The sequence below is a fragment of the Limanda limanda genome, chromosome 22 (genome assembly GCF_963576545.1).
Source record: "Limanda limanda chromosome 22, fLimLim1.1, whole genome shotgun sequence".
In the NCBI taxonomy this organism is placed as follows: domain Eukaryota; kingdom Metazoa; phylum Chordata; class Actinopteri; order Pleuronectiformes; family Pleuronectidae; genus Limanda; species Limanda limanda.
Window position 1 is genome coordinate 7506910 of NC_083657.1, and position 12450 is coordinate 7519359.

The window sequence follows — 12450 nt, forward strand, 5'->3', positions numbered from 1 at the left end:
ACCCCATAGAAATACAGTGGGGTCGTATTTACATACAGCTGACTCTTGTATTTCTATTTTGAAAACTGTGTGTGACAGACCACCCACCTCTCTGTCTCCCCCTACACACACACACACACACACACACACACACACACACACACACACACACACACACACACACACACACACACACACACACACACACACACACACACACACACACACACACACACACACACACACACACACACACACACAGCAGCTACGTCACACGTCGGGAATGCGGAGCTGCCGCTTTCTGCTGAAGGCCTCGGGATCCGTGACAAAGTAGGTTAACGACACCCGGGTTAAAAAAGAAAAGTTTTCCCGGGACAACTTCCTCCGACCGGCGGGCGGTTGGACCGGGTTAGGGGGGGGGTGGGGCAGGGTGTGTTTTCTCTGGCCGGGATCGGGTGCTGGTTGTCGGGTTAACTTCCTCCTCCTCCTCGGTGGGTCGCTAGCCGGGAGGCAAGGCACGAGTTCCACACCAGGCTAACAACCGGGTAAACAAGCCAGTAAACAAGCTCTTGTATTAAAGTTAACTAGCCGCTAATCGTGCTAACAAACAAGTAAACAAGTAAACAAGCCTCTCGTTAAAGGGAACCCTGGCGGATCGTCCTCCATTAATGTGTCGTTCCATCATGTAAGTGGCTGGTTTCACACACGGTGACAGATTCGGCTCGAACACGACGTTGATCCCGATGAACGGAAGAAACTTGACCATTGGAAACAAATCTTGTAATGTTTAATATTGTTGTTGTTGTTGTTTAATGTCGCCTTGTTGTTGATGTTGCAGATGAGACCGAAGTGAAGAGGAGCCCCTGTGAAGCTGCTGGAGAAGGTAGGGACATGCTAACGGGATGCTAGTCTTCATTAGCACTGGTGTTCACGTTTTATTGTTCATTTATTTAATTTATTACATTTTGCTTTAACTCGTGGGGGGCGTTTTTGCTGTTTTAACCGTGTTAGCTAGCACACCTAGCCACGGCAAGCTACACGGTGTCAACGTGCTAAGCTAGCTCTGGACTTTCGCCTTCAAAATAAAATAGAAGCTGTGTAAAATCTGTGAATACCAACAATGGAGGATACCCTCCGTCGAGCTAACTTTAGATTCAACGTATTTAAGCGTCACTGCGTTGATTCTCCATTGTTTTGTCCGTATTTTTGACAAGCCTGAGTTAGAGATATTTTACTTTGAAATTTAAAAAAAGCAAACACCGGATGTCCTGTCCACTGTCATCAACTGTGACATCCCCTGAGTTTCAGCACAAGAAGCCAATAAACACACTCCAGCTTTGTGTACATCCCACTTTTCCTTTAACATTGAGATTAATTTCCGAGCCTCATCCATCCTCGGATTTGATCTCATCCGGATTCAGACCGCCGGGCATCAGGTGGACAGTGGAGGTGGTCGGTGGTCCCTCTTGTCCTCCACATGACCACAGTGTCAGGGTTTAATCGTACCTGCAACAATCTCACGACCAGAAGTAATAAAAGAAGGAAGAATCAGATCAAAAGGCTTAAATCCTGTGTTTGCATTATTGTACGGCTGCATCATCCGTCATTATAATCCTCTTACCGACAGGGATTTATAACGGCCACACACAATCAGTCTGAGTGGGAGATTCACTTCTCCGCTCTGGACAGCCCAGATGTGCTTGTGTCTGTGTTTTGTGGAACTGTGTCAATCACACCGTGGATTAGTTTGTGCGTAAGCCTGATCTGCTTCGTGCACCAACGTTAATCACAGTAAAACGTGAGTCAATCATTCGTACTTAAGTCCCATCAGAGATTCCCAGAGCACAAAGGGATGTGTTCAAATGTCTTCCATCGCCAAGGGTTATATTTTCATCTGCATTTTGTTTGATAGTTAGCAGAGATACACAAAAACAACGGGACAGATTACTACTTTGTGGAAGGATTCGATGTGGGTCAGGGAAGAACCCATTCCATTTTGGTACAAGTACAAAGTACAACAATTTACAAATCAATGATCAACATTAGATTCATTCTCTTTCCTTCTTTTTGTTTCCTTCACTCACACCACTGTCCCGCAGTCAGCTCCTTGTCAGCTCAGCTGTGTGCTCCCAGTGTTGTTATTTATCCCACAGAGAATACATCATATATTGTTATGAGCCAGGTGTCCACATGAACACGGACGCACATCATTGCACAACATTTCCTGCCTTGTTTGTGTGTCCGCTCTGTTTGGAAATCGGTGATACTGGTGTGTAAACACCCGCAGACAATAACCATTGTGGAGGATCGCAACAAATTTGCACCTGTTTGTGTATCTGTATGAGTGTGTACGACATGTGAGCTGGATATATATATATTTTTTTGTTTTGTGTGTGTCTCGAAGCGCACAAAAAACACACTCACACTTTTTTTTTGTGAGCAATGTCTGAACTGCTGGAAATCCCCATGTATTTCAGTGTGGCTGCTCTCTTCCTGCGCCTCAACTAGAAACCTATTGTTCCGTGTATGTGTGTGTGTGTGTGTCCTCGTTGCCATAGGAAACTAAATCTGGAGCATCCTGTAGTTACCATTGGTTACTTATGACATAAAAACACACTACAGCTGCAGCTCTGTTCATGCAACTCATGGCTAAAAACTTAAGTATGCACTCTAACCTTCAGCAAAGCAAAAGCAACATTGTATTAGTTTGCATTCATGATGCCATCGTACTGATGCAAATGAAATGCGTGCAGCAGTTATTCAACAAAATAAAGGTGCATGTACTTTCCTCATTCTGATCTCAGACACGTGCCATGTCCGGTCCCACCTGGCTTCCACCGAGGACTCTGGACAGCCCAGAGCGAGCCGTCCCACAGATGTCCCACTCGGCCGGGTCCGCAATCTACCGAGCCCCCAACAAGAAGAGCGTGTCCGAGTTCCGGCCCAAATATGGTGCCTATGACCAGAATGGAGGAGGAGGGGGAGGAGGAGGAGGAGGGGAAATGGTCAACAGGTACATGGCCACTGGACCCACAGGTAAGACAATAACACAAGTCACACACTGGAGTTGGTGATTGGGGTTTAAACGCTTAAGAAAAACCTTTTGTGATACAGCTACACAGGAAGTAATTTTGAATTATTACACTTCAGATTCATATTTCCATTCATTTGTTCTCGCTGCACACACAGTTCCTCATCACTGCCTCAAATGTGGTTATTTATGGACATTTTGGGGAAGAGATAACTTGTTCTGTGAAACCTCCTTCCTCGTGGCAGCGTCATCAGTAACTCTATCTCTGCCTGCTGATATTTATCTGACATCACTAAGTGGGAACTTCACAGTAAGGCATTATAATTTTATTTTTTTTAACAATATATTTATTGAGTTTTACATATAAGAAACATACATTCAAACATTTATAAACATACAAACGTTTATCAACACCCCCAACCCACAATCAAACACTCAGGGTAAAGAAAAGGAGGCAGAAATTAAATAACTTAAATAAGATTAAATAAAATAATACAAAAAAAATACATATATAAAAATATAAGAATAAATGGAAGTAAATAAAGACATAATTATACAAATACACATAAATAAAATAAAATTCCAATCAATCAAATCAAAAGCCTAGATAAAATAACGTTCTCTTATTCATAATATTAGTTAGTTACAATTAATATTCATCCTATTAGGTGCTGCTATTTTATTCTGTTTCGCTCATTAATTTCCACTTGGCTGCTTTCCAAAAATTGCATGAAGGTGTCCCATATTTCCTTGAATTTGGTAAGACATTATTAATCTATTAATCTTGTAATCGTGCTGTGTGAATCTTTAAGGTGTAACGGTAAAACTTGAAAATGTCCATTTTCTGCCAACTACTAATCAATTAAGACTCAAAGATGAATAGTTTTGCGATGTCTGTTCTTTAATCTAAAGGTGGACCCATTCATCATCCATCTAGCGATCACTATTACTCTCCTCCCCACGCTCCCAAGGAAGATCGCCACTGGGGCCCTCACATGGAAAGCTACGAGCTGATGGTGGGTACATACTCAAACCTGGATCTCCACTGGAAAAGTAGTCTCGATATCATGCAGTAAAACCTGATCACGGTTATTGTGTAGTAATGTTTTTCTCATTTTATTCCGATGTAAGCACCGTGGATCTGAAAAGCCGGTGGGCTATCACTCTAAAATAGATGCCGATATCGACTCCCTGACCAGTATGCTCGCTGATCTGGACAGTCACCCGCAGGACCCCAACACACAAGTAGGAAAATACTCTGTGTGCGCGTGGTTGAGATAATATTTGCGTCGTTGTTTTTGTCATCATTATTTCATTTTATTATCTCTCCATCTCTCCACAGCTGTACGACAACGTGCCTTACAACAAATACCTCTCAGGGGATCACTACAAGCCTGCACACCAGAGTGTAGCCCCTCCTCAGAGTCGGCCATCCATGGGGTACCCCCCTCACACCCACAGTCAATACCACCCCGCACCGCCCTACCCCAACGAGCACCACACACCCCAGTACTCCACCTCCCACCAGCAGGACTACTACTCCCCCTCCCCATCACCTAAACCCTACCCCCAGCCCGTACCAGCCTCCTACACCACCTCCTCCACCCCGAGCGGGCCCAGGTTCAGCGTCCAGGTCAAGACAGCGCAGCCCGTCACCTACTCGCAGACGGGCAGGCAGGCTGAGCAGGCCTACACTCCGCCCCCGCCTCGCCAGCACGTGTCACGCCCCCAACACCAGACTCAGGCAGGTCCCCAGGGCTGGTACCCGCCGCACCCGGGTTCACAAGGTCAAGATTTGCACTCTGACCCGGGGTACAAGGGGGGTGGCCCGGGGTCTGGAGGAAGAGTCAACCAGGCTCCGATGACTAAGAGAGGGATGGAGAATAATCAGACGGGGGCCGGAGCTGCACAGAATCCTGCTTATCAGTCCGGCAAGGTAAGAGCAAGAATCTGTATCTGCATCATGACTTAGAGTCTGTAACTGTTCTACTAAGATAATAACACAGTTAAAAGTTTATAATCTTTCAGCACTTGTGATGTCTTGAAAGTCCGTTTTTGGTTTTCCAGTTATATACTTCACGTAATTGTATGAATTCTCTCTTTTCAGCAGGGTTTACCAACAACCCGGCCGGAGGAGGAGCTGGACCGACTCACCAAGAAGTTGGTCTATGATATGAACCACCCCCCTGCAGAGGACTATTTTGGTACAGTCCCGTCTTGTCCCATTAACGACTTATGACATTAGAAAAGCGGTTCAAATAAAACAAAACCGGTTTGTGTTTGATCCTTTCAGGCCGCTGTGCCCGCTGTGGGGACAACGTGGTCGGGGACGGCAGCGGCTGCATCGCCATGGAGCAGGTGTTTCACGTGGAGTGCTTCACGTGCATCACCTGCCACGCCCGTCTCCGGGGGCAACCCTTCTACGCCCTGGACAAGAGGAGTTACTGCGAGAGTTGTTACATTGTGAGTTCATTGTTTTGAGGATTTATATTTAAATATTTCCTGGTGAATTGGGATTGTTGCTGTACTTTCTTTTTACCATTTCCCTGTTTGTGTTCAGAGTACACTAGAGCGCTGTTCAAAGTGCTCCAAGCCCATCCTGGACCGGATCCTGCGCGCCATGGGGAAAGCCTACCACCCTCGCTGTTTCACATGTGTGGTGTGTAACTGCTGCTTGGACGGCGTGCCCTTCACCGTGGACGCCACGTCCCAGATTCACTGCATAGACGACTTCCACAGGTACCAACACCTTCACACACGCCAAGCTGAATATTGCTAAATATGCCTGGTTTATCGTTTCTTGGAAGTAAAGCAAAGTATCATAGATTTTCACTTAGTGCGAATTTGATGGTTGTTGCAGAAAGTATGCTCCGCGTTGCTCGGTGTGTGGCGGGCCCATCATGCCTGAACCGGGCCAGGAGGAGACGGTCAGGATAGTGGCTCTGGATCGGAGCTTCCACGTCAACTGTTACGTCTGCGAGGTGAGTCAACTTCGGAAAATGCCAGAATCGCCAGGAGCTAGTGTTTTTAAACGTATGAAATAAGTCTGAGAGTTTAATTTGAGTCGACGCTGGTTCCTTTTGGTTTTTAAACGTAGGTAAAACAAGTCTAAAAAAATGAGTCCGTCACTGTGACCTCAGTGTTTGGTGGCTCAGTCCATTGCACAGTTAATTTAGCAAATATGCTCACATTTCATTGGTCATTATTAACGGACTAATCACAGTTAGAGCTTCAATTGAACGATGACACTTTGAAGTTAACGTTTCTCTGTAGCTCTTTTAAACTGAATGGTTCTAGGGACTCGTAAATAATGTATTCAACGATTCCTTAGTTGCCTGGAAAATGTCGGATTAAATTTCCATAAATTATCACATCGTCTACAGTTGAATTCACTCGCAGTGTGCAAATATTGACCGTCCGAGTCCCTGTGAAATGACTGGAGTGTCTGTGTTGAACAGGAATGCGGTCTCCTGCTGTCGTCCGAAGGGGAGGGCCGCGGCTGTTACCCGCTGGACGGCCACATCTTGTGCAAGAGCTGCAGCGCTCGCCGCATCCAGGACCTCTCGGCCAAAATCTCCACTGACTGCTAACAGAGCTCCCTTCTCCTCCCAACCTGCAGCCCCTCTGTTACAAACCCACTGACAGTCCACGTGGTGTACACACGATCGATATCACAGACAGGATTCACCCCCTGCTTTGTTCTGTGATATTAATCGTTCTTGTTTCTTTTTTTACATTTTTCTTTTTTATATGTGGTTGCTCTGTTGGTGAATTGGCAGACATTGCTGCAGCGCCCTCTGGTGGTCTGCTGCTGCCATTACATTCACAGAAAGACATTTTCAGACTCGGCGTTACCGATCCAAGGGACGACAGAGCAACCATTTTGCTTTTTCCCATCACTCAAATATCCTACCACATTTTCTGTATTTTTCTTCATATACAGCTGCCCCTGCTTTTTACACTCAGCTCAGTATTAGTACAACATCAGCCTGACCTGCAGGCAGCTTGGGCTCCACTTAACATGTATTCATTCTGGTACTGCTCATCTGGAGGCTTGTACGTTGTTATTACTGATAGAGATCATGGAGATGGAGGGATATGACAGTTTACGACCTTAAAATTTGTATTTCGGAGAGAGAAGCGACATAAATAAGAAGAAGGCTGTGAAACTATGGGATCTGTACATTTGTAGAAGTGCAGAGCTGCCTCAAAGCAAGCAACTTAAACACACACAAAGCATCTGTGACTGTACACAACAGCCTGGGTTGGTTTGTGCAGCATGTAGTGCAGTGAATCTTTGAAGTGAGTAGCGTCGTAGCACAAGAAATGTAGACGAACGGAATGTGTAGTTACAAAACAAGGGTTTTTTCTCCTCTATAACTTTGTACTGAACGCTACTACAACATTTGCTAGAACAGATATCAACATTCAAAGCTCTTAAAATGTTTTTTTTCTTTTTAAATCCTGCAGAATAACGTTTCTGAATGTCTACGATACACAATCTTGCTTTGGTTCTGTTTTGATATTTGTTGATTTGGTTGATACTTGACTGTTACGTTGAAGACAATGGTGCAATGAAGTCCAACGCTAAAGGAAAACAGGGTGTCAGACGCACATGTGGCGCGAAAACATCAGAAAACACGCGAAGAGTCTGTAAACAAACTGAAGTTGTCGTAAATTTCAACGACTCATTTACTTGACAGATACTTTTACATACTTTTCTTTTTTTGACTTAAATGTAATGAATTCCCCTCTAGAAAGAAAAACATTAATAGTATCTTAGGATCCTCACGTGAAGTTTCTTTTGATTCGTCCTTGCACTCACGTTGGCCGAGTCTCACATGTTCGAAGACTTTGGCGCTTCAGTGTTTGTCACGATCGCGTTTAACCGCCGTTTTTTTTCCGTCCTTTTTTGTACATGTGTAACTTAAAGGGCTAGACATTTGAAAGCAGCCTTACCTCAAGGACGTCATTCAGTTTCATTACGACCCTCTTTTCTTTCTTTTTGAAACTGTGAATTCTGCTTATTGTGCGACAGAACGTGATCTCGCTTACAAACGGTATTGAGTTGTTAATTTATCTCATGTTGTATATACTGCTTTTTGTCATTAAGGTGATCATTTCGATAAGGTGTCATTTTAAAAACCTGTAATCATGCCAACTCATTCATTTTTTTTTTTTTTTTTTTTTTTATATCCTCACTGGGTGTCTAGTCTGAAATGCTGTGAATTGGAGCTTGTAGATCAGAGCCCACGGTACCGCAGCAGACGTCAGTCCGCTGATGAATTCATGCCGAGGACAAGGAGGCATCCGGGTCTGAGTAAACAGACTATTGAAGTAGAAATGACACTTACATGCATGTGAACCCCGTGGTGGATTTTTCTCCTAACGCAGGTTGTAGCAACATGATTTGATTATTAAAATGTCACCAAGTTTATCTGTGTGTTTGTCAATTTTTATACAATTGCTGTCTTTCAAAACCTGTCATGTGTGGAATTCCGCAACAAGATTATTTATCAGGTTATTACATCTTGGGCTAATTTTCTACGAGTTTATTGAATTTTAACAATAAACTTAGCGTTAAAACACTATGTAACTTTTCTTGAGCCACAGCGCCCTCTGCAGCCACACATGGGGATTCATTCGGTTGGGCTCTGAGCAAGTAATTGGTTTTCCTGTACAATGGATATTAGTATTACCCATGATCCCCAGTTTCCTGAACCACAGGAGCTGACGTGTAATTAACAAATCCACCAAAGTCTTTAGAATTCTTAATATTTTGAAAGTTTCCTCACCTAATATAGAAAATAAACACTTTTTTAACGAGGTATAGTTGTGCATCATTGGAAATGCAGTCCTCTGTGTATTTGGTGTTTGATCTTGGGGAAAAAAAGGATAATCTCATGTTTGCCGCCTTAATTTTGACACCTTGTTTAAATATCCTTCAAACTTCATGAATTGCCCCTTTACCACACCAAGTATACAGCCTGACAAATGTTCCATTTTAAATCAGAAAATTTTATTTCATGTACTGTGTACATCCCTGCCAGTCTTTAAAACATACATCCATATTATTGTTTACAATCACCGAAACCTGTATATTTGACATCTTGCAGTGTTTACAACAAAAGTGACAAACATGGATCAATCTATTCTTAAAAGTTTCACACAAAACGATTCCAGCTCTTCTCTTGGTGTTAACACGAGGTGAACGTCTTCCAGAAGAAGTTGCGGCAGCCTGCTTTGCGTTCTCTTTGGGAGAGGGCAAGGTGCCGCCGCATCACCTCCACTCTTCCTCCCGTCTCCACGTCCTCCTCCTCATCGTCCTCCAGCTTGGGAAGCATCTGTTCTACTCTCGTCGCCATCAGCTCAGAGACAAACTGCAACAGTAGCAAGTGAGCGAGAGCCTGAAGGAGGACGGGAAAGCAAATGATTGGAAAAAGAAAGAAAAATAATTTCAAGTCACACGAAAAAAGAAGAGTGAATCTCAGAATATATCTATATATCCATTCAAGATTCAAGATTCAAGATTTGTATTGTCAAATGCACAGAGATAACATGTAGCAGTCACTGTCAATGAAATACTTGGGTCACAGGCTCTCTTTAAGCAATGCTCAGTAATTTCAACCCAAAAAAATAAAATAAAAATAGTATAAAATAGAATAAAAAAGAATAAAATAGAATAACAATAAAATAGAATATCAAAAATTTAAAATAGAAAATAAAATATATATATCTAAATATATATCTTTATAGATGAAGAGAAAAATAGAGCAACAATATCCATGCTTATGTCAAATAAATGTTATTAAAGCTTGCACAAATACAACCAGATATACAGAACTTAAATTAAGAAAACAATATATATTTATTTTTATGTCGTTATGAGTTGTTTATCCTGTAATATAAAAGTTTTAATATCTGCAAGCAAACATGAATACTGATATATCTGTGAAAGGGTCAAATCTGCCTATAACACCACCCAACCCATACATAAGTGGCGCTCTAAAGTGAAATAAACCAGTGGCTTACCTTGTCGTTTGTGAGTTCTTCTCTCGGTCTTCCCGTCTGCATGTCCGTGAGTGGAGCGCCACTGACCAGCAGCCCAGAGGAGAGCAAAGCCACCAGAATCACCTGCACCTCAGAGTGGAGCATCTTCACCTTGTGACGCCAAACCAAAGATAAAACCTGCTCTTATAAAAAAATATATGACCTCTGAGCAATGAGCAATGAGCGAGGAGGTGGTGCAAGAGTTTTAAAGTCGTCAGTGTTTGAGTGAGGAAGTGTTGAGCTGATAAATACGTCTTGTCATCCTCGCATCCTCCTCATCGCCGGGCCGAGCGAAGGATGTGATTGGTGGAGGGAAGGAAACGCTGCTGAGGGTGTGCGTGGTGGAGGCTGTGGTCATAAGTGTCATTGGACGGGATAAGGTCATCACCGGTTGTGACAGCGAGGACAAACAATTCCTGGAATGTATCCAACCGAACCTCCCAGACCTGACTTTTGCGTTTCAAGAACTTTTTAATTAAGAAAATTGAAGTGTTAAACATGGAAAACACGACGTACTGATGCTTTGTTGTGTTTTACTTGTGTCGGGCTTGATTAGCTCGTTAGGCGTCCTGCACAGCACGACTTCCTGTATTGTGTGGAGTGTTGCTAATGACACAATGTGACTCAAATGTTAATGAGGCTGCCTGGACAGTGGGAGCCAGTCCAGCTCTCCACCACCAGGCAAGCCGTCACTTTGAGCGAAATAAACAAGGGAGATTCACGTGGTATTCAAAGAAAAACCATGATGCAAGTGTTTTGTTTGCTGATTTGAGTGGAAGGATTTTCGATTTTCGACCCCTGAAAGGTCATTAATTCATCAATTCAATCTGAGGAGTCAAGATATGATTCCATTTGAGATATTCTCTCAGAAATTATACATTTCTGTTGGACAGAAATAAAATCTGCAAATTACTTTGTGATTTCAGCTTCATTTACTCTAACTACATCTTTACTTGCACCTCTGCAGGAATCTCACATGTTATCTGTATTTACATGATTTTTTGAATGCTTTGTTAGTTAGAAAGCAGAAAAAAAATCCTGCTCCTTGCATACGCTTTAAATCAATTTTCGTTTTATTCAGCCTAATAACAGAGATAATAGATGAATACAACCTGATACTAACAAGTACATGACTCCGATCTTTGCCACATCATATTACAAACTATTCTCCGAGCTTTCTCATTTTTTAATTCTTACTTTCATTTGGAAATTATTAAAATAAGTGGGAAAACAGCTGTGTATTTGAAATATTACAGGTTTAAAAGGAGGACATAATCAAAATCGATATCTTGTTCCTTAAGTGACATCAACCAGTATCATTTTCTCGTTCTTTAAATAGACACTGACCTTTCCCCGGGGCTGCGTCTTCTCATTTCTTCTCCACAGGACGCTCGCTGATCAGTCCAATTACTGCGTCTTTAATCACGACACGACTTGTTCTCGACTAACATTTGCTCGTGGAGTGAAGGAGCGGAGGATGTGGTGACGCCAGGCGTCCAGCTGTGCCGCCCTGGATGAGGGAGAGAGCTCCAGCTGTGATGATCTCACAACACACACACACCCAACGCCCACATATGTGCGACTCCATGATACAAACTACTGCCAACATTGTGTCAGGGAGGATTAAATAACTACATTAATAAAAAAAAATATCGAATTTACACACAATCTTCCTCAAATAATTTCCCTTATTGTAGATCACGTTGAGAGGGAACGATGCTGGAACATTTTTATTCCCTTGTCACAGCAAAAATGATTAAATATTAGAAGTTTAATAGAAGAAAACTGTTTATTAAACCATTAAAATGAAGTTAGTTAATGTATATTTAGCATAACCTGCGTTTAGAGAGAAAACACTTTGTTTTAAAAGACAAGAACTGACAATTTGGTTGAATTTGACTTCCTCAATTGACCAAAACTAGAATTGTATTCACATTTAACATCTTTATAATAATTCACAGCAGAAAAGCAAAAGATTGACTGAAGAATAATGTGACAAGGAGATATTGTCCTGGCTCCTATGGGATACATATTTTAACTGGACATGTGAATATACTCTGTTCATTAATATAAAAGGTGTAGCCAGAGGTGGTAAAAGTACACACGTTTTTTACAGATACTCGTGTTAAAAATGACTCAAGTAAAAGTACTGATTCAATCTCTTTACTCAAGGGAAAGTATAAAAGTGCATTCAAGCAAAGGTGATGAGCCTGTCTAAAAAAATATAAGAAGTCAAAAGTTCTGATATTTGTGTTAAAATGAAGGAAGTTAAAAGTTGTCAGAAAAATAAATACTCAAGTAAAGTACACATATCTTAAAAATGTACTTAAGCACTGTAACAAAGTATTTGTACCTCACTCTGGGTGAAGCCTATCATATAATGTACACAG

At 42.3% G+C, this 12450-nt stretch overlaps 2 protein-coding genes across 6 annotated transcripts; one reads left to right on the forward strand and one right to left on the reverse strand.

Annotated features, from left to right (window-relative positions):
* Positions 1-239: 239 nt before the first annotated feature.
* On the forward strand, positions 240-8447 carry trip6 (thyroid hormone receptor interactor 6). 5 transcript variants are annotated; one of them, XM_061066408.1, is made up of 12 exons: positions 433-524; positions 621-664; positions 818-862; positions 2784-3015; positions 3923-4026; positions 4142-4255; positions 4353-4946; positions 5118-5214; positions 5304-5473; positions 5571-5749; positions 5871-5991; positions 6469-8447. In XM_061066408.1, exons 4-12 carry the CDS (start codon positions 2793-2795, stop codon positions 6598-6600), a joined length of 1734 nt encoding a protein of 577 aa, XP_060922391.1. In that variant the 5' UTR covers positions 433-524; positions 621-664; positions 818-862; positions 2784-2792; the 3' UTR covers positions 6601-8447. The 5 variants fall into 5 exon arrangements, with proteins under 5 accessions (XP_060922389.1, XP_060922391.1, XP_060922390.1 ...); XM_061066406.1 differs by lacking the exons at positions 433-524; positions 621-664 and adding an exon at positions 240-309; XM_061066407.1 differs by having other exon boundaries at positions 621-862.
* A 760-nt stretch (positions 8448-9207) lies between these two features.
* sst5 (somatostatin 5) lies at positions 9208-10165 on the reverse strand. Its single transcript, XM_061066485.1, has 2 exons — positions 10043-10165; positions 9208-9417 (listed from the first exon to the last, which is right to left on the reverse strand). The coding sequence occupies exons 1-2, from the start codon at positions 10163-10165 to the stop codon at positions 9208-9210; spliced, it is 333 nt and encodes a 110-aa protein (XP_060922468.1).
* Between the last annotated feature and the right edge of the window lie 2285 nt (positions 10166-12450).

Bases quoted from the DNA above. Each gene is read 5' to 3' on its own strand.
- trip6 (XM_061066406.1), top strand. From the start codon at position 2,793: ATGTCCGGTCCCACCTGGCTTCCACCGAGGACTCTGGACAGCCCAGAG. The intron at 4,947-5,117 runs GTAAGAGCAAGA...CTCTCTTTTCAG, and splicing joins CTGCTTATCAGTCCGGCAAG to CAGGGTTTACCAACAACCCG. The intron at 5,750-5,870 runs GTACCAACACCT...TGGTTGTTGCAG, and splicing joins TGCATAGACGACTTCCACAG to AAAGTATGCTCCGCGTTGCT.
- sst5 (XM_061066485.1), bottom strand. From the start codon at position 10,165: ATGCTCCACTCTGAGGTGCAGGTGATTCTGGTGGCTTTGCTCTCCTCT. The intron at 9,418-10,042 runs GTAAGCCACTGG...GTCCTCCTTCAG, and splicing joins AAGAACTCACAAACGACAAG to GCTCTCGCTCACTTGCTACT.